This window comes from Trichosurus vulpecula, chromosome 1, assembly GCF_011100635.1.
Source record: "Trichosurus vulpecula isolate mTriVul1 chromosome 1, mTriVul1.pri, whole genome shotgun sequence".
Lineage (NCBI taxonomy): Eukaryota > Metazoa > Chordata > Mammalia > Diprotodontia > Phalangeridae > Trichosurus > Trichosurus vulpecula.
The window spans coordinates 76,053,790-76,070,081 of record NC_050573.1 but is presented as its reverse complement, the minus strand read 5'-3'; the positions used below and the strand labels follow the sequence as shown (position 1 = coordinate 76,070,081).

At 54.4% G+C, this 16,292-nt stretch overlaps 5 protein-coding genes across 6 annotated transcripts; 2 read left to right on the top strand and 3 right to left on the bottom strand.

Moving 5' to 3' along the window:
• Positions 1 to 39: 39 nt before the first annotated feature.
• On the bottom strand, positions 40 to 1,679 carry WDR83OS (WD repeat domain 83 opposite strand). Its single transcript, XM_036763371.1, has 4 exons — positions 1,543 to 1,679; positions 1,017 to 1,122; positions 769 to 866; positions 40 to 599 (listed from the first exon to the last, which is right to left on the bottom strand). The coding sequence occupies exons 1-4, from the start codon at positions 1,590 to 1,592 to the stop codon at positions 533 to 535; spliced, it is 321 nt and encodes a 106-aa protein (XP_036619266.1). The 5' UTR covers positions 1,593 to 1,679; the 3' UTR covers positions 40 to 532.
• Positions 1,680 to 1,708: 29 nt separating this feature from the next.
• On the top strand, positions 1,709 to 4,555 carry WDR83 (WD repeat domain 83). The gene is made up of 9 exons (XM_036763361.1): positions 1,709 to 1,884; positions 2,030 to 2,150; positions 2,473 to 2,578; positions 2,984 to 3,032; positions 3,122 to 3,248; positions 3,344 to 3,411; positions 3,484 to 3,592; positions 4,026 to 4,140; positions 4,219 to 4,555. The coding sequence occupies exons 1-9, from the start codon at positions 1,782 to 1,784 to the stop codon at positions 4,369 to 4,371; spliced, it is 951 nt and encodes a 316-aa protein (XP_036619256.1). The 5' UTR covers positions 1,709 to 1,781; the 3' UTR covers positions 4,372 to 4,555.
• On the bottom strand, positions 4,391 to 7,927 carry DHPS (deoxyhypusine synthase). The gene is made up of 9 exons (XM_036763353.1): positions 7,503 to 7,927; positions 6,536 to 6,700; positions 6,267 to 6,388; positions 6,095 to 6,191; positions 5,857 to 5,943; positions 5,558 to 5,663; positions 5,319 to 5,422; positions 4,772 to 4,897; positions 4,391 to 4,687 (listed from the first exon to the last, which is right to left on the bottom strand). The coding sequence occupies exons 1-9, from the start codon at positions 7,731 to 7,733 to the stop codon at positions 4,592 to 4,594; spliced, it is 1,134 nt and encodes a 377-aa protein (XP_036619248.1). The 5' UTR covers positions 7,734 to 7,927; the 3' UTR covers positions 4,391 to 4,591.
• A 2,647-nt stretch (positions 7,928 to 10,574) lies between these two features.
• GNG14 (G protein subunit gamma 14) lies at positions 10,575 to 10,918 on the top strand. Of its 2 annotated transcripts, none has more exons than XM_036742136.1 (2): positions 10,575 to 10,667; positions 10,756 to 10,918. In XM_036742136.1, the coding sequence occupies exons 1-2, from the start codon at positions 10,575 to 10,577 to the stop codon at positions 10,879 to 10,881; spliced, it is 219 nt and encodes a 72-aa protein (XP_036598031.1). In that variant the 3' UTR covers positions 10,882 to 10,918. The 2 variants fall into 2 exon arrangements, with proteins under 2 accessions (XP_036598031.1, XP_036598030.1); XM_036742135.1 differs by having other exon boundaries at positions 10,575 to 10,718.
• A 607-nt stretch (positions 10,919 to 11,525) lies between these two features.
• FBXW9 (F-box and WD repeat domain containing 9) lies at positions 11,526 to 16,209 on the bottom strand. Its single transcript, XM_036745371.1, has 10 exons — positions 15,417 to 16,209; positions 15,087 to 15,226; positions 13,804 to 13,932; positions 13,594 to 13,706; positions 13,410 to 13,501; positions 12,995 to 13,143; positions 12,667 to 12,780; positions 12,222 to 12,311; positions 12,075 to 12,140; positions 11,526 to 11,985 (listed from the first exon to the last, which is right to left on the bottom strand). The coding sequence occupies exons 1-10, from the start codon at positions 15,829 to 15,831 to the stop codon at positions 11,911 to 11,913; spliced, it is 1,383 nt and encodes a 460-aa protein (XP_036601266.1). The 5' UTR covers positions 15,832 to 16,209; the 3' UTR covers positions 11,526 to 11,910.
• Between the last annotated feature and the right edge of the window lie 83 nt (positions 16,210 to 16,292).

The following is a 16,292-nucleotide window of genomic DNA, read 5'->3' as shown; positions in this document are numbered from 1 at the left end:
GCCCGAGAGAAGAGGCGGAGAATGAGCAGAGCCAGGAGAAACTTTCTTACACATCCATCTGTATTGGTTGCTACAAGTAGTTACAAGCAGTTGAGCCCCGCACCCGCAGCCCCAGCCCCAGCCCCAGACCGGCCTGCCCCGGCCCGGGAGCGTCCGTCCCCAGTCTCGGCCTCCTGGGAAGGACCCTGGCCCAGGAGAGAGGGCAGACACTGCGGCGAAAGGCCAAGCAGGTGCAAGGATCCTCCTCTGCCCAAGATGCCTGGGGCAGGGAAGCTGGAGAATTTGGGGCTGGGGGACACTGACAGGGCCAGGGTCCAAGAACAGGCAATCCTTCAGCGGAGGTAAGGTCAGAGTGGGGACGTTCCACCGTGGACTCACAGTCTGAGGCCCCAGATTTGGAGCAGAGCCTGGGAGGTGAACACAGAAGTGAGGAATGAACCAGTTTCTGGCTTTTTCTTTATTCTGGCCCAGAAACGAATAGTAAAAGCCCTAGGGTCCTGAGGTCCAGGCTGAGGAGCTAGGAGATTGGTGTCTACCACGGAGGCGTCATAGGCTGAGGGTTCTGGAGGTAGGACATCACCACAGCAGAAATGGAGAGCCTGTTTGGAAGGAAAAAGTTTGAGGCTGGGGCTGAAAGCAGCCCGGGAAGAACTGGGGCTCCTCCAACGCTCTGACAGGTGAGGAGAAAGGGAGGAAAGAGGGGTCAAGGACACTGCCTGTCCTTCAGGACACTGAAACCCCGGGCTTTGCCCAATCATGAGGACTTACATGAAGCTGCTCATCATCTGCTTGGTATCTTCTGAGCTTCGAGAGTTGGCAAAGCTGATGAAGGAACAGTAGACAGCAATCCAGGCACACCACTTCAACTGAAGAGAAGAAAGGCAGAATCAGGCTGGGCTGGAGTCCTCTCCGTCTTTGACAAGAACCCTTCAAACTGGAGGCCTGAATCCTCACCCCAGGGGCATGTCTTCTCACCCAGGATGCCTGACCCTCCCCAGTCTGTCCCTGGGCTGCACCTTGAGCATGAGGCCACACATGCTGAAGATCATTCCCAGCAGGTTCATGTAGTCCGGGGTCGGATCCTCCAGGGCCGGGTTGTTCTCCGTGGCAGGTGGCTTGTACCTGGGAACACCAAGGTGACACAGAAAAGGGCTTTGTCAGCCCATCTCGAAGCCCAAAGAGGAGAGCCAACAAATAGGCTTTCCTTGTCCAGGCTAAACTCGGGATAAGGAAACACAAGGAATCACTTTCCCTCTCTAGATCTCTAAGTACAGAAAGCGAGTCATGAAGTAGGCTTTCCCAGTCTGGGATCTGAAAGCAGGAAATCGTGCCAAAAGAAATAGCTTTTCCTCCCAGGATCTCCAAGAGCAAGGGAGACATATAACCGGCTTGCCTAACTCCAATCTCTAAGCGCAGGCTGGGGAGTCTCGGGAAATAGCTTTCCTTCTTAGGATCTCTAAGCGCAGGCTGCAGTTATGGAATGGGCTTCACTATAGGGAAATCTCTGAGCTTGGGGGGGCGGAGGCGGGGCTGGATCCTCACCTGAGCACCTTGTTGGGCCGCCGGGGGTCCGACATGTTGTTCACGGACATTGCCGGGCCGGGAAGGGGCGGGGTGTGCGGCGGGGAGTAGAGAAGGCACGCGAACCAGAGGTCCTGACCCCGCCCCTTCCGCTCTCGCTGCCCGCACTTCCGGTACCATACAACTCCCGAAGCGTGGGGGGACCTCTAGGATGTAACGCTGCAGACTCGGACATCTTCGTTCCAGCTACCGTCCGGGACATGGCGTTCCCAGAGCCGAGGCCAACGAAGCCGGAGCTGCCTCGGAAATCGGTGCGGAGCCTGCCCTGCCGCCAGGGAGCCGTGCGAGCCGTGCGCTTCAATGGTCTGTGCTCTCCCTACCCAGGAAGGGAAGAGGGGGAGGGAGATGAGGAGGTGGGAGGGAATGGGGAGAAAGGAGGGAAAGAGGAGGTAGGAAGGGGGAGGAGGGAGAAGAGGAAGGAGAGGGCTCGGACTCTCCTTCCGTGCAGTTGATGGTCGATACTGCCTGACCTGTGGTAGTGACAAGTCGCTGTCCCTGTGGAGCCCCCTGCGGGGGACATTGCTTCGGACTTACAGCGGCCACGGGGCCGAGGTGCTGGATGCTGCAGGGTGAGCCCCCCCCCCCGCCCAATCCTTCCTGAACTGTCCCCTGAATGCACCCCCTCTCTTGAGGCTCTGCTCCGGAGCCACCCCACCTAGGCCATCCCTGATTGCTGCTGTTGGCCCTCTCTTCTTCCCCAGATGTTCCCATGGCAGTTGAAACTCGCCTTTTGTCCCAAATGTCTTTCTGCCTAGTCTTCACCAGGGAACCCATAATGCGTTAACCCCCACGCAGCCTTCTCCTCGGCCTCTGTACCACCCCACCCCATGCCTCTTATAACTACCTCCTGTACCCCAAAGATCCGTGTGTTCTCCCACTCTATTCTCCTAGCTCATTTGACAACAGCCGCCTGTGCTCTGGGGGGAGTGACCGAGCTGTTCTGTTTTGGGATGTGGCGTCAGGCCAGATTCTCCGAAAATTCCGTGGCCATGCAGGGGTAAGAATGGGGCTTGGAAGGACTGAAGGAGAATCCAAGGCTGTCCCATTTCCTGCCTTCCTGCTAGCCCAGGGCCCCAGAGAATCCTAGTCTTCTTCACCGCCACCCTGCACCGAGTCCTTTGAATATAGTCCCTCCAAACTCTGAACTATGATTTACCTGAGGCCCTGGCAATCAGGCCTTACTCACTGCCATCTTCATCCATACCCTGCCATGCCTCCCTTGCCTTCAAAGTCCAGCTTAGGGGCCACTTCTCCCAAGAAATCCTATCCAACCAAATCATTCCTTTGCTCCTTCCCACAACCTAAACCACACTTGCTTCGTTCTGGGTGGGCCTCACGACCTCATACGATAGCCCATATTGACCAAACATTCCTCTACCCCCATCCTATGCTGGGTTTACAGAAGGTGAACTGTGTGCAGTTCAATGAAGAAGCCACAATAATTATATCTGGTAAGCTGAGTTCTGGGGGTGGGGGAAGCTTCAAGAGCCTAGGTCCTGTCCCAGCTTCTGTTTCACTGGGAGCTGGGTTCTGGCTACAGGCTCCATTGATTCAAGTGTCCGATGCTGGGACTGCCGTTCACGACGCCCTGACCCTGTCCAGATCCTAGATGAAGCCAAGGATGGTATATCCAGTATAAAGCTGTCAGACCATGAGATCTTAGCAGGGTGAGTGCCAGAGGGAGAATAAGGAAGAGGTGTGTCTGGCAGAGACCAAACAAAGCCTTAACGCTTGCAAGACCTTCCCTGTTGTCTCTCCCCAGTTCTGTGGACGGACGTTCACGGCGCTATGACCTACGGATGGGAGAGCTGTATGCAGACTATGTGGGAAGTGAGTATGGGGCACCAGGCGCCTGGGAGGGTGTAGCTGGGAGCACCAATCTTCACCCTGCCCCTTTTACAGGTCCCATCACTTGTGTATGCTTTAGCAAAGATGGCCAGTGCACGCTTGTCTCTAGCCTCGACTCTTGCCTTCGACTCCTGGACAAAGATACAGGGGAGCTGCTGGGAGAGTGAGTAAGCCAGCAAAGCAAGTGGACTCTTATCTGTTCACCCATTTGTTCAATGTTAATTAAGCTCCTGTGTACAGACCTCTCTGGGCACAGAGAACAGACCCAAAGGCGGCTATGACAAAGGAGGATGACAGGAATACAATTATAAAACATGAGGTGGTGAGAGAGGCACCAATCAGAGAAGACTTCCCCAGAGGAGTCTGGGAAAGCTTCATGGTTGGAGGTCATGCCTGGGTTGGGACTTGAATGGAGGAGTGGGATTTCAACAAAGCCAGACAGAAATGACTACATTCCAGGCCTAGGCACAGAACTGGAAGAGCATTAGATAAAGCAGAGTGAGATTACGTAAGGAGAGTCTCGAATGCATGTTTCTCACAGTAAGGGGTGAGGAGCCTCAAGCTTTCAGGAGCCAGCCTGAATCTCCCCACCTCAGGTACACAGGGCACAAGAATCATGAATACAAGCTGGACTGCTGCCTGAGTGAGCGAGATACCCATGTGGTCAGTGCCTCGGAGGACGGAAACGTCTACTTCTGGGACCTGGTAGAGGTGAGTGCCCCCAGCAGCTGGCACCTTGCCTTCTCCCTCTCTCCCCCTCCTCACTACAATCTTTCTTTTGTGTCACAGGGCACTCTGGCTTTGACCCTGCCTGTGAGCCATGGTGTTGTCCAGTCCCTGGCCTTCCACCCCACCGAGCCCTGCCTGCTGACTGCGTCGGAAGGCAATGTCCAGTGCTGGCGAGAAGAGTCATTTGTAGCAGAGGACGAGTTACCTGCTTGAGGGACAGCACAGACGTACCTGGATGGGACGCATGGAGTTTATTGGCCTTAGGGATCTGTACTATTACCTGCCAAGTAAAGAGATCTTTATCTCACGCCTAGGTATTTGCTGACCTTGGCCAGGGCACCATGAAAGTTGGGGATGTCTGGGGAGTAACTGTGAGACAATAAATAGGAGGGATCAGAACTCCCAGCTTCAGGTCCTTGTTGGAACCAGCTACTCAGTCATTGTTCTTCTCAGGAGTGAAGGAGCTGATTTTCTGGGCAAAAGTCTCTGCCACAAGCAGAGGGAAGACAAGAGAGGCATCAGCATAGACCTGGGGGAGGAAAGGAGAAGGGAGAACTAAGTATCTGGAGGCCCAAGGCTATCCCCCAACACCCCAGCCTGCACACAGACACACCTTAACTGGCTTTGCGTCCATTCGGATCTTGCCCCAGGACACGGCTTCATCTGGTCTCGCACCAGAGTCTGAGCCATCAAATTCCTGGGCCGTGTTGATGTAGACGGCATAATCGGCCCCATTCCTCTGTTGGGACAGGTTGGAATGAAGAGAGATGAGGGGAAGTGGGTACAGCTGACACTCACCAAGTCACGTTAGTGCTTTAGACATCTCTCAGTCCTCCAGCAGCACTAGTGAAAGAAGGACTATGAGGATTATCCCTAGTTTACAGAGGAGGATGGGTTCAGTCACTGGTCTATGGGGTCACAGGACAAGTGTCAGAAGCTGGATTTGAACCCAGGTCTCTCCTATCTCCAAGTCCCACACTCTTACCATTGCACAACACTCTTAGACTTTCACAGTAACAGATACGGACTCAGAGAGTGAGGGCAAACACATTCTGGGTTGGTGGGAAGAGAGGAGAGAGAGCAGCATTATCAAACAAGTTACAGGGTCTCTGACATGCAGAGAGAAAGATGCCCAGCGCCTCTGTCACAGCTGGCCTTACCATGAGGTTAGCGTTGGCAATGTGGTGTTTCACCAGGCCTCCCCCGAGGATGATCATGCCTGTGCACTTGGCAAAGATGGCCTGAGCGTTGATGAGTCGTAAATCTGGGCAAAGGATCAGGCTTTACTGGTGGCTCCTGGTTTCCCAATGCCACCCACCCCCTCTGTACCATGGTTCCCTCTTCATGCCACACCACCCTGCCCCACCATTAGGCCCCAGGAGGTGTGGGGAAAGCTCACCTTCCACAATGTCCAGTACAAGCCCTGGGTTCTTATATGAGTGGAAGAAGATCATATCCCCAAGAGACCCATCTGTCAGAGCAGGGCTTAGCACTGGGATGTTGTTCTAGAGAGTGGAATCAGAAATCACAACAGGGTGGGGATACATACCCTCCCTCTACAATCACTGGTCCAAAGAAAAAGGAAAAACAGAAAAAGGGCATTGGGGTTCAAAGATCAAAGAGACAGGGTCTCAGGGATATTTACACAGAAATCTTAACACTCCACACTCATTTCACTGTTTCACTAATAGGACATACCTTCTGTGCCCAGTAATACACAGACTCCGGATTGTTGATCTCTTTGCCCAATCGTGCAATCATCTTTGATGGGGTCCATTTCACCCCCTAGGAAAGGACAGGCCCTTGGGTCTGTTGACCTCAAAGGACACTTTCCCTCCCAATCCCTGGAGGCCTCACCCCTTTGGTCCCTTGGTGAATGCCCTCCCCAATCACCCCTGACCCAGGCCCTCTATCCCTCTGCTCCAACTGTGGCCACCTCTGTATTTTGCTCCAGAACCATCTGGTCCAGAATCGGCATCAACCAGTCCTCAAACTTGCAGTAATTGTCATTGGGAACAAGCAGGTTTCCAATCCTGAAAGGTTAAGGGTCAGTCACTTCAAGGCTCTTAAGCAGAGAAGCCTGCACAGCGGCACCCCCTCCTCCATACCTATTGATGCCATTTTGTCTCAGGTCCTTCCCCTTCAGGCTAAATTCGCCCAGATATGTGGGTGCCAGGCATTTTATCAGATCTTCCTCTATACCACCTGCAGTTGTCACCAGAACATCCACCTGCCGGGCCAGGCCCAGGAGAATCACAGCAGAAATCACCCCTGGCCTAGGAGGCACTTCAGCCCAACTCCTCCCACCCCAGCAAAAGGAGATCTTTCACTAGGCTCCAGGGGTTTCCAGGCATTGGCCCAGGCCACTCTCCCTCACCATATTGTGTTGCACCAGGTAACGAATGGTCTCTCGGACACCAGAGCTGATGAGATTTGATGTGTAGCCCAAGAAGATGGTGCAGCCGCTCACTGGCCGACGGCTTGGGTTCAGATCTGTGTGGTTCTCCTCCTCCTCCCCAAGAGGCTCCAGCTTCTTCTCAATCTGGGAGAGAAGTGGAGCAACAGTGATCGCACTCCAAACGTAAAACCTGGGTTTGCTGGGAAGCAGGTCCCACCTAAAGATAGTATTTCCTGAATCGTTTGATAGATGCAGAAACTGAAGCCTAGCGAATATGAAAGACCAGCCCGAGATTATAAAGGGAAACTTAAATGTGTCTGCTGACTCGGTCCCTTAAATTCTGGTTTGGGCAGAGGTGCACACAGTGACACAGCGTGTGTCGTTCCTTCAGTATCTCAAAACTTGTTCACTACTGAATGGGACACTGACCCAGGTCCCCCGTAGCCAACAGCTTCTCTTATGCTTTGACGGCGTCAGTGTCCCACTGCCCCTTCATGCTTCACCCTGGCAACAATCTCCGTAAGTCTGAAGTGCCCCTTTACCCCAGGATTGGGTCCTCCTCTCTTCCCGGGTTCTCACCTTGGACCCAGAGACATCAAATGATGTGGTTGGCTTCCCCAGTGCTGGGCCTCCCCTTCTGGGAGCTGTCTACACAGCTGAATCACCGTTCTTCCCTCACCCGCTCCTCTTCCAATTCTCTTGGCATTAACCTGACCCGCCTTGCCCCCTTTCTTCCTAAAACCATCACAGTGACCTACTCCTCTTTCTCAGCCCCACCCCACCCCCATCAGGGCTCGGACCTGCTCTCCTCCAGCCCCGCCCCCTCCCCTTGGCCCTGATCTACCCCCCCACCCCCAACCATGGGCTTGACGTACTCCCCTTCCCCAGCCCCGCCCCCTCCCTCACCACGCTCTGGACCCGCTCTCCCGCAGCCTCTCCCCCTCACCATGGCGTTGACCTGCTGCACGGCGCGGCCGAAGCTGGTGGCCTGGAAGCCGGTGGTGGCGAAGGCGCGCAGGAGAGCGCCATAGTCCAGGCCGCGGTTGAAGTCGTAACCCCGGACCTGGACGGCTTCCGCGGGCAGCGCCGAGCTGTGCCTGAGGACGGCGTCCACAGCTCCCGGGGGCGGTCGCGGCCCGGGCCCCTCCCCACCCTCCTCCTCCGGGGAGCCCTCCATGCGCCCTCTGGGGGAGGCTGGATGTCAGGGTCAGGCCGCCCGGCCCGACCTCGGCTCACCGGGGACTCAGCGCGATCCCGGCTAGCCGAGGAAGTGGGGCGGGGGAACAGAAACGGTGAAGGACCGGAAGTGTTGCGGGTCACGTAGCGACGGAGGCCCAGCTGCCCTCTTGTCCTGTGCCTCATTTCTTCTACGGATGCCGCCGAGGCTCGAAGCTTCGGCAGCGCTCTCCCGCCCCCTGTCGGTCGGCCGCGGAGCCTGCAGGCTCCCAGCTTAGGTGTACCGTGCCACGAAGCAGGTGGACGCCCCTTGCCCCTTCACCGTGTCTAGGAGATGCGCAACGTGCGGCCTCTCTCGGCTTGGGCAGGGCCAAGGCCTCCTCACAGCTGTGGAGCAGAATAAACTTGTGCAAGACCCTGCCCCTCCCTGGGTCTCCAACCCCCTCTCTGAGTAAAACCATGGGCTGGAAAGGTGGAAGTCACGTGGGCGGTCGGTCTCCTAGCCCGATGGGCCCATTTCACAGCACATAGACTAGATCGATGGCCTCCAAACCTTTCGATATCATGCGTCTTATCAATTAAAAGTGTTTGAGCACGTAGTCCCAAGGTATGTACATCTATTTATAAGCTCTCAATATAAATTTATTTATATGGAGATATATAAGGGCAGGTAGGTGGCACAGTGCACAGAGTACCAGGCCTGGAATCAGGAAGACTTGAGTTCAAATCCAGCCTCAGACCTAACTAGCTGTGTGACCCTGAGCAAGCTGCTGAACCCTGTTTACCTCAGTTTCTTCATCCGTAAAATGAGTTGGAGATGGAAATGGCAAACGCTTTGCCAAGAAAACCCCAAATGATTTGTTATTGAATAGCAAGTAATGGTATAGCAGATAGAGAGCTGGATTCAAGTCCCGACACATGGCATCTGTGTGATGACAGGCAAGTCACATAATATCGAGGTGCTCTGGGGGCTGCAAATTGCCAAGATGTCAACCTGCATCAGAAGGAAATTCCTTACCCAGAAGTTTCCCATGAGAATGAAAACCACAGAACCTATCCACCGTTATAACATATGCACAATAAAACTTATACAAAAATATAAATTTAAAAAGCATCATCTTTGATCCTGCAGTCCAGCAGGGAGCCATTGGAGTTTACTGAAAAAGGAATGGCATAGTCTGTCCTGCGCTCTGAGAAAACCACTTTAGCAGCTACGTAAAGAACAAGTACAAGGCAGGGAGGCGGCCAGTGAAGCTTTTGGTAAAAGTCTGGGTGAGGGGTGGAAAGGCCCCAGCAAGCAGGGGTGAAGACAAAGGGATCATGGTGAGAGGTAGAAAGAAGACCACTGTTGATGGGCTATTTGGGCCGAGGCAGGAATTAAGGACTACGACTAAGGACTAGGACAACTTGGGTGCCAGGAATAGGGAAGTTCCTTAGGGTTGAAAGGACCACAATGTATCCTTGTTCTCAGTGACTCAGTGACAATGCAGTGGGGAGGGGTGAAGTGGTGCTCCCTCCTGGGAAGCAGTGTCTGACCATAAGAGCATTTTGGTGGCACGGCCCTGCCTTGGCAGGCACTCACATCTGCCACAGGTTTCGCTGTGTCAGGATGAGGCTAGAATTACCCTGAGGGACAGGTACCCGATGGGGCCACAAGAGGCCAGTGGTGGGATGCGGCGGGGCGGGGAAGATAGCAGAATGGTGTTTATTCTGAATTTAACCAACACCAAATTAAGCATTTCTATAGACACAGTAGAGGAGGAAAAGGATCCTTTATTATTTTTCTTTTGGTATGGGTGAGTTGCAAATCATCCCACGATTGCTTATGGAGGGGAAAGTGAGATGCAACCCATCTTCCTAGCCCTCTGGTCATGTACCACTTGGGGTCATGCCATATCCCCCTTGAGAGTGCATGGATGCTACTTTGGAGACCACCACTGTAGGTGATCTCTATTCCTTCTCGCAGTGATATCCTATGATCCATGAAATCAGGCAGGATGCCAAGACATCAAGCTATATGGTTGGACCCCCAACACTAGGTTTTTTCTGGGTTCCTGCCTGACAGATGGGGTTGCTGTGATGTTCATCCCTTGCCTACCCCTCAAAGGGACTTCCCACCCCACAGCCACTGCAGCTGGTGCTGTTTCCTGGCAGAGACATTTCACTCCCTGGGTGTCCTGGCTTCAAAGGCACTGGTGGGAAAGAAGAAAGGAACAGCCCAGACCCTAGGAGTCCAGGGGGCTGGGCTATTATTAGTGGATGAGGGAGGCTGCATTGCTCCCTGGGCACTAACCAGAACCAGACCTTAACAGAGAGAGTACTCTCTCTTTGGAGAGGTGAGGATCATAGGATTTAGAGTAGAAAGGTTAAAAAATTATTCAGGCCAGTATCTTTATTTTACAAAGAAACCGAGGCCCAGAGAAGGAAAGAGACTTAAAGAGTTGAGCCTTGAATCTGGATCCTGAGACCACATTCAATGCTTGCCTAGCCTTTCTTGCCTTCCAGGAAATGATCCATCCCTCCTCAGTCTTGGCCCTGGGCCAGACAATGAAGGAAGCCGGCTTGGGAACCCTAGCATTTAAAGCTAGGAAAGGCTGCAGAGATCCTCTAGGTCATTTCTCAGAAGATGAGGCAGAGGTGGCGGTGGGGATTCAGGATAACTTGTCTAAGGTCATAGTCACACAGTTAAGTGGCAGGACAAGTCTGTGAGTGCAAGGGGGTCCAGCTGTGACTTGGGAAGGAACTGGGGTGTGGGGGCTGGAGAGCTGATCTCTCACTGCAAGGAGCCAGGGGAGCTTGATCACATTCAGGCAGCTCCAAGCCCCTCTCACCCATATGGCAGATGTCCAGCAAGATGTCAAGTGGCAGTGACATAGGCCAAGCACGCCGGGCAGTGGAGCAGCTGCGGATGGAGGCTGGCATTGACCGTGTCCAGGTGAGGACTCAAGACTGGGAGAGGATGGGCTGGGGGTGGGGGTGGGCCTGGGTCCCTGGTGACTAGCTAGGCCCTGATCTGACCTTAGGTATCCAAGGCAGCAGGGGAGCTCTTGCAGTACTGTGTGGAACATGCCAAGAGTGACCCATTCCTCATGGGCATCCCAGCTGCTGTCAACCCCTTCAAGGAGAAGAAGCCATGCGTCATCCTGTGACCCCCTCTCAAGGAATACTTGTGTCTTTAGACGCTCACACTGTGAGATTCCTCCCTTGGAATTCCTGATTCAACACCCCTATCAAGAGACTCCTCATATTTCTGTCCTAAGGTGCCCTGGCACCAGGTCCCTATGGCTTGAGATATACCCCACCCCACAGCACTTCACTTCCCAATATTCCTGAATCGTTAGACCCTGTGACCCCTCCCCCCAAAAATGACTCCTTTAGCTCCTCTCCTATCCCTTTGATTCCACAGAGGGTCTGAGAGCCCCAGGAAAATGAGTCACCTTATTAAAGTCCTCCGCTTCATGTGTGAATTATTTGTTCATGTCTGGAAAGAACCAAGAATCACTCTGACCTCCCAAGGACCCGAGTGTCTATAGACGCCTCTCACACCCACCCATTGCATGGTCTCTCACTCAGTCTCTGACAAATATGGTTCTCCTGTCACAGGCCTATTGCTGCCATTCCGGACACCATAATCGAGTGTACACGGTCACAAAAAAGAGTCTCAACTGCAAAGTCAGAAGTGACAGCCCCCTGAGCAGAGTGCCACATAGATATCCAATCTCCACCCACACAAAGGCACAGACACCCCACATCACAGGCAGAAGCCTGGCAGTACACAGGTCACAGCAACAGGGAATCGTCCAACGAGTTTATTCCTGAGCTTTGGCCTCAAGAGCAAGAGAAAGGGGTATTCCAATAATAATAACAGGGAGGTGGGGATAGGGGAGGGAATGAGGCCCAGCCCTCACTGGAGGGACCCTCAACGCTCTTCCAGTCCTGGGTGATGGGGTTTATCCCCCATCAGGAACTATGAGCTTGCACAGTGGGAGCAATATTGTCCCAGCCACCACTAGAGAAAACGGCCAGGGACTCTGATAGCACCACAAAACCAGGCTTGAGACCTGGAGAGTTGGGATGGTTCCCAACAACAGGGATTGGGACGGTGATGGGGGAATGTGGACAGCAGCACAGGTGCCAAGATGCCTCAGCCAGACCCAGTCCTCTGGGTCCCCTCTTCTTCAGGGCTTCAATCGCCATACCTCCAAGGACAGGCCCCCGGATGCCGCTACCACCACGTTGCCATCAGCACAGACCTGGAAGAGGGAGATCAGGAAAAATGACCTTACTAGAGTGCAGGGGGAAGAGGGTATAGCAAGGCAGAGTTTGGGAAGAACGGCCTTACCCCATTAAGAACATTGTGGTGGCTTCGGGTACAGATGGTCCGTGGTGGGTCAGTGGGCACATGTACCTGGGGAGGAGAAACTAGGCTGAGGGTCTGGAGGTGAGGGTAGGCAGCGTGCTTCGGGGACCCTGGCCAGCTGGTGCTTACCCGAATGGTCTTGTCTGTTGACGTTGTATAAAGTGTCCCCAAGGAATGTTCAATACCAGTGATTTGTGACCTATGCCCCACATCGAAGGACTACAGGGAAGAGACACAAGGGATGGGACACAGGGGTTTTATCACCCAACACCAGGCTCCTGCTTTCCTCACACCCTCTTAACCCTGTCCCCAACTAAGACCATATTCCCGGGGCAGCTGCTAATCCAGGGCCCTTCTGCTCACCCCCTTTCCCAATTCTTAGAATGAAAAACAAAAGCAAAAACCAAAAACAGGCTTAGGGATCACCCAGCCCAAACCTTTTGTTTAAAAGAGGAAGCCACTGAAACCTTGGGGGATTATTTGCCATGGATCCCCCTCCTGTCCCCAATGCCAGAAGAGAAATGGGCAAGGGAGGAGGTTGAGCCAAAGTGAGTAAAACTGAGAATTACCACACCCTGACATGCTTGAACTGGCCTCCATGGTTCTCGAACACATAGAGCAGGCCCTGGTTGTCCCCAGCCCAGAGCTGGGGGTCTTGGTAGGACATGCACAGTAGGTATGACTCCAGCTGGTGGCAAGAAGAGGAAGGCTCAGAGGAGGAAAGATCAGGCCCTGCCCTCCACTCCACCCCAAGGGCTGCTCAGAGGCTGAGCACCACCCCTTCCCCCGCTTTCCCCCCAATCAAGGATGGAGGCAGGGCAAGGGCAGGGGCAAGGGCAACACCAAACCTGGAGCCACTTCCCACCCCCACCCCATCCCCTGGCCCCGATGGGTCCCAGCACCTGCAGCCTTTGTAGGACACTGTTGGTCCGTCGCTCAAACACCACCAAGGTTCGGTCCTCACTTCCTGAGATGATATACTGGTCATCAGCCAACAAGGCCAGCACAGCACTGGAATGCAACCTCCTGCTCTTCACCAAGGCCTGGCCCGCTATACCAACGGTGGGTCAAGCATTAGAATAGCTGGTCGCTTCCCCCCTTCCAAGGGCTCCAGGTCCAGGCCAGGTGGATTCTTGGGAAGCCCCTGTTCTGAAACTTGATCCCTGACTATGACAATATCATCGACCACCCCCAGCTAGTAGAAGCAGCCCCTGGCTCTCAACCCTAAAAGAGTCTTCTCTGGCTTGACAAAGCCATCTCCTACACTCCCTGGGAATCCTGCTTTCCCTATCTCTACCCAGGATTCTGCAGACCCACCTCGGGGGTCGTAAACAGTCACTTTCTTATCGTAGGTGCCAGTGACCAAGATGTCAGGACGGTAGGAGAGACAGAGCACTGCAGCCTTGCCCCTAGAGAGACAGGAATGCATTCTGGGCCTCATACTTCTCCATCCTCGCAAGGCCTGAACCTTAGTGCTCCCTCCCCTGTGCCCACCACATACCTGATCTCCCCAAACTGCTGCCCATCAGCCTCCATGTCCCAGAGCTTCACAGTGCTATCCCAGGAGCCCGAGCAGACACGGTTATCCTGGGCAGCCAGTGACCAGACCCAGCCCTGGAGAATTGGGGAATCAGGGCATGGAGTCCCATTGGGAGGCACAGGCATGAGCCAGCAGGAGCATCACCCCAGACTTTGGCTCCCGATCTCTCACCTTGTGGGTCCCGCTCCGCTGGGTACCCAGGGCCTTGACCAGAACCTTGCCTGGGTCTGCTCCAAGCTGTCTTAAGTCCCATAAGTTGACATTGCGGTCCCGGGAGCCAGAGACACAGAGCGCCCCACCCTGAAGGAGGACACAGGTGGGGTGCCAGGGCCATTAAAAAGCTTAGAATACAGTCCCAGGACAGGACTTAAGAGCTACATGTGACCTTTGAGATTATCTGATCTAACCCCATCACAATACAGATGAGGGAACTGAAGCCCAGAAAATTTAAGCTATATGCCCAAGGCCACAAATCAAGTTCTTCAACTCCAAATACAGAGTTCTTTCTACTATGCTTAGGATTAGAGTTCAAATTCTGGCTCTGGTAATTAGTAATAACCAGCTCACTGGGTAAGATCATTGACATTCATTACAGAGTGTTAAAGTAAGCCAAAGGCTTTTTTAGGAAAAGGCACTTGAGCTGTGACAGGAAGGAGGCTAACGTGAGGAACATGTGCAGCAAAGGTCTAATTCCAAGTTGGAAGAACAACAAATAGGCTAGTTGGGAAGAAATGCAGGAGGAGGAGGAATGAGATACAGTAAATCTTGGAGACAGGACGCAGCCGGATTTTGTGAGGGGCTCTAAATCCTCTTTAAACGATCAGCATTTTCTCCTATTGAAGCTCCTCAAGCTGGAGAGAGACATCCATGCAGTAGATGGATGAGATGAGGCAAGGAGATGAATTGTAACCATCAGGGCAACAGGTGACCAGGGCCCATGGCTTGGATCTGACAGATGTTGTGGAAGGTAACTGGACTGGCTGCTAACTGGATGCGGGGGTAAAGGAGAGGGAAGAGTTCAAGATGCTGGTGGCCTTGGCAGAAACAGGAAGCTAGGAAGAAGGGTAGGTTTGGATAAAAGAGATGAGTTGAGTTTTGGACATGTAGCATTGACATGTCTGTACATCCAGGGGGAGATGTCCAACAGGTGATATGGGGAGTGGAGCTCAAAAAGTAATTAAACTCTAGCTGTGTGACCCTGGGCAAGTAACTAAACCCGGATCGCCTCCAAAAAATTATTAAACTTTTGAGCTTCGGTTTTCTCACCTCTCAAATATAAAAATTTGTCATCTATCACTTGCTCTCTATCCCTCAGAGGTTATGCTTTGCAAACCTACAAAGTGATAGAAATCGGATCTGTTACCGTAGCTAAGGTCTCTCGCAGCTCTAAATCCTCAAATTCAAGTCGAGATTGTTTCCGACCTCCCCACTCCGGAGGCTTGCCTGGTCCTCACCTGCAGCAGGAGCACAGAGTCGATGGACGCAAAGTGCCCGTCAGACAAGCTGAAGTACTCGGCCCGTCGCCCGTCGTCTGCCCAGCGCCCCAAGTGCTCCTCCAGTTCGATGCAGGCAGCTGGCCAGTCGAAGTCCTCCTCTGCGGGGGGAGTGAGGTCTGAACCTTGCCCCGTGCAGGAAGCCTGTCCTCTCTAGCCTCCTCCCCACCACAGAGCCCCCTCCTTCCAGGCACGTGGCCCAGGAGATCACCTCGACGCCCCCAAACGCCCTTCACCCAGTAAAACCCCGAGGTCAGCTCGGGGTCGGGTCCCTCCCCTGGCCCCTCGCACCTTCCACCACGGGGTAGGCCCCCCCAAGGAGCTTCTGCACGCGGATCTTCCACATAACCTGGTCCTGAACGATGTCTCGGAGGGACCGGCACACCAGGGGCAGGACCCCCAGCACCAGCCTCGCCTCCAGATAGGAGAAGATCTCCAGGATCAGCTCCAGCGGCAGACCCAGAAGCCCGGAAGCGGCCGGGCCGGGCTCGCCTCCGGGGGACCGCCTGGACTCCCGCCACAGCTCCGCGGGGGATGGCCTGGGGCTGACCGTGGGCGGAGGAGGTACCAGGACCGTTCGGGCCAGGGCCGGGTCGGGCGAGCCCAGAACCCGGTCGATGTATTCCTGGGCTTGGGTGTCTGGGTCCGTGTCAGGGTCCGAGTCCTCATCCCAGTCCTGGGTGTCGTCGTCGGGGGGTGGCTCCATGCCGGGGAGATAACCCTGGGGGGCCCAGATTGGGGGGGGTGGCACCCTGAGAGCATGCGATCACAGGATGAGGGCTGGAACGGCCCCTGCGGGCCCCCTAATCCAACCCCCCACTTTATGAAGACACCGAGGCTCAGACTAGTGACTCGCCCAGTGTCACACTAGCAGTATAGTGGCCGAGGCAGAACTCGAATCCAGGGCTCTTCCCACCGCACCACACTGAGCTATTGGGAGCCGGGCAATAGGAGATAGGGCCGACGGCGGGTTGAAGGTCCTGCCCGGGAACCGCCCCACCTCCCACCTATCACCCGCTCGGGCGCCGCCGCCCCAGCCGCATTTCGTCTCCAAGGCACCAGGGTGTTACTTCCGGCGCTGAGTGATGACGTCACATAACAGCCGCCGGGCAGTACACGAACGGAAGTAGGGGAGACGGTCGTTTCCGCTGCTTCTAGGCAGGGCCG

Coding starts and splice junctions, on each gene's coding strand:
- DHPS (XM_036763353.1), bottom strand. CDS start 7,733: ATGGAGGGCTCCCCGGAGGAGGAGGGTGGGGAGGGGCCCGGGCCGCGA. Junction 6,192..6,266: donor AGACAAAATGGCATCAATAG/GTATGGAGGAGG, acceptor TTAACCTTTCAG/GATTGGAAACCTGCTTGTTC. Junction 5,423..5,557: donor TGTACTGGACATTGTGGAAG/GTGAGCTTTCCC, acceptor TCCTTTGCCCAG/ATTTACGACTCATCAACGCT.
- FBXW9 (XM_036745371.1), bottom strand. CDS start 15,831: ATGGAGCCACCCCCCGACGACGACACCCAGGACTGGGATGAGGACTCG. Junction 12,781..12,994: donor GTGTCCTACAAAGGCTGCAG/GTGCTGGGACCC, acceptor TCTTGCCACCAG/CTGGAGTCATACCTACTGTG. Junction 12,141..12,221: donor CAACAGACAAGACCATTCGG/GTAAGCACCAGC, acceptor TCTCCTCCCCAG/GTACATGTGCCCACTGACCC.
- GNG14 (XM_036742135.1), top strand. CDS start 10,575: ATGTCCAGCAAGATGTCAAGTGGCAGTGACATAGGCCAAGCACGCCGG. Junction 10,719..10,755: donor GGGGGTGGGGGTGGGCCTGG/GTCCCTGGTGAC, acceptor ATCTGACCTTAG/GTATCCAAGGCAGCAGGGGA.
- WDR83OS (XM_036763371.1), bottom strand. CDS start 1,592: ATGTCCGTGAACAACATGTCGGACCCCCGGCGGCCCAACAAGGTGCTC. Junction 1,123..1,542: donor CGGCCCAACAAGGTGCTCAG/GTGAGGATCCAG, acceptor TGGTGTTCCCAG/GTACAAGCCACCTGCCACGG. Junction 600..768: donor CAGATGATGAGCAGCTTCAT/GTAAGTCCTCAT, acceptor CCTTCCAAACAG/GCTCTCCATTTCTGCTGTGG.
- WDR83 (XM_036763361.1), top strand. CDS start 1,782: ATGGCGTTCCCAGAGCCGAGGCCAACGAAGCCGGAGCTGCCTCGGAAA. Junction 3,412..3,483: donor GTATGCAGACTATGTGGGAA/GTGAGTATGGGG, acceptor CCCCTTTTACAG/GTCCCATCACTTGTGTATGC. Junction 3,593..4,025: donor ACAGGGGAGCTGCTGGGAGA/GTGAGTAAGCCA, acceptor TCCCCACCTCAG/GTACACAGGGCACAAGAATC.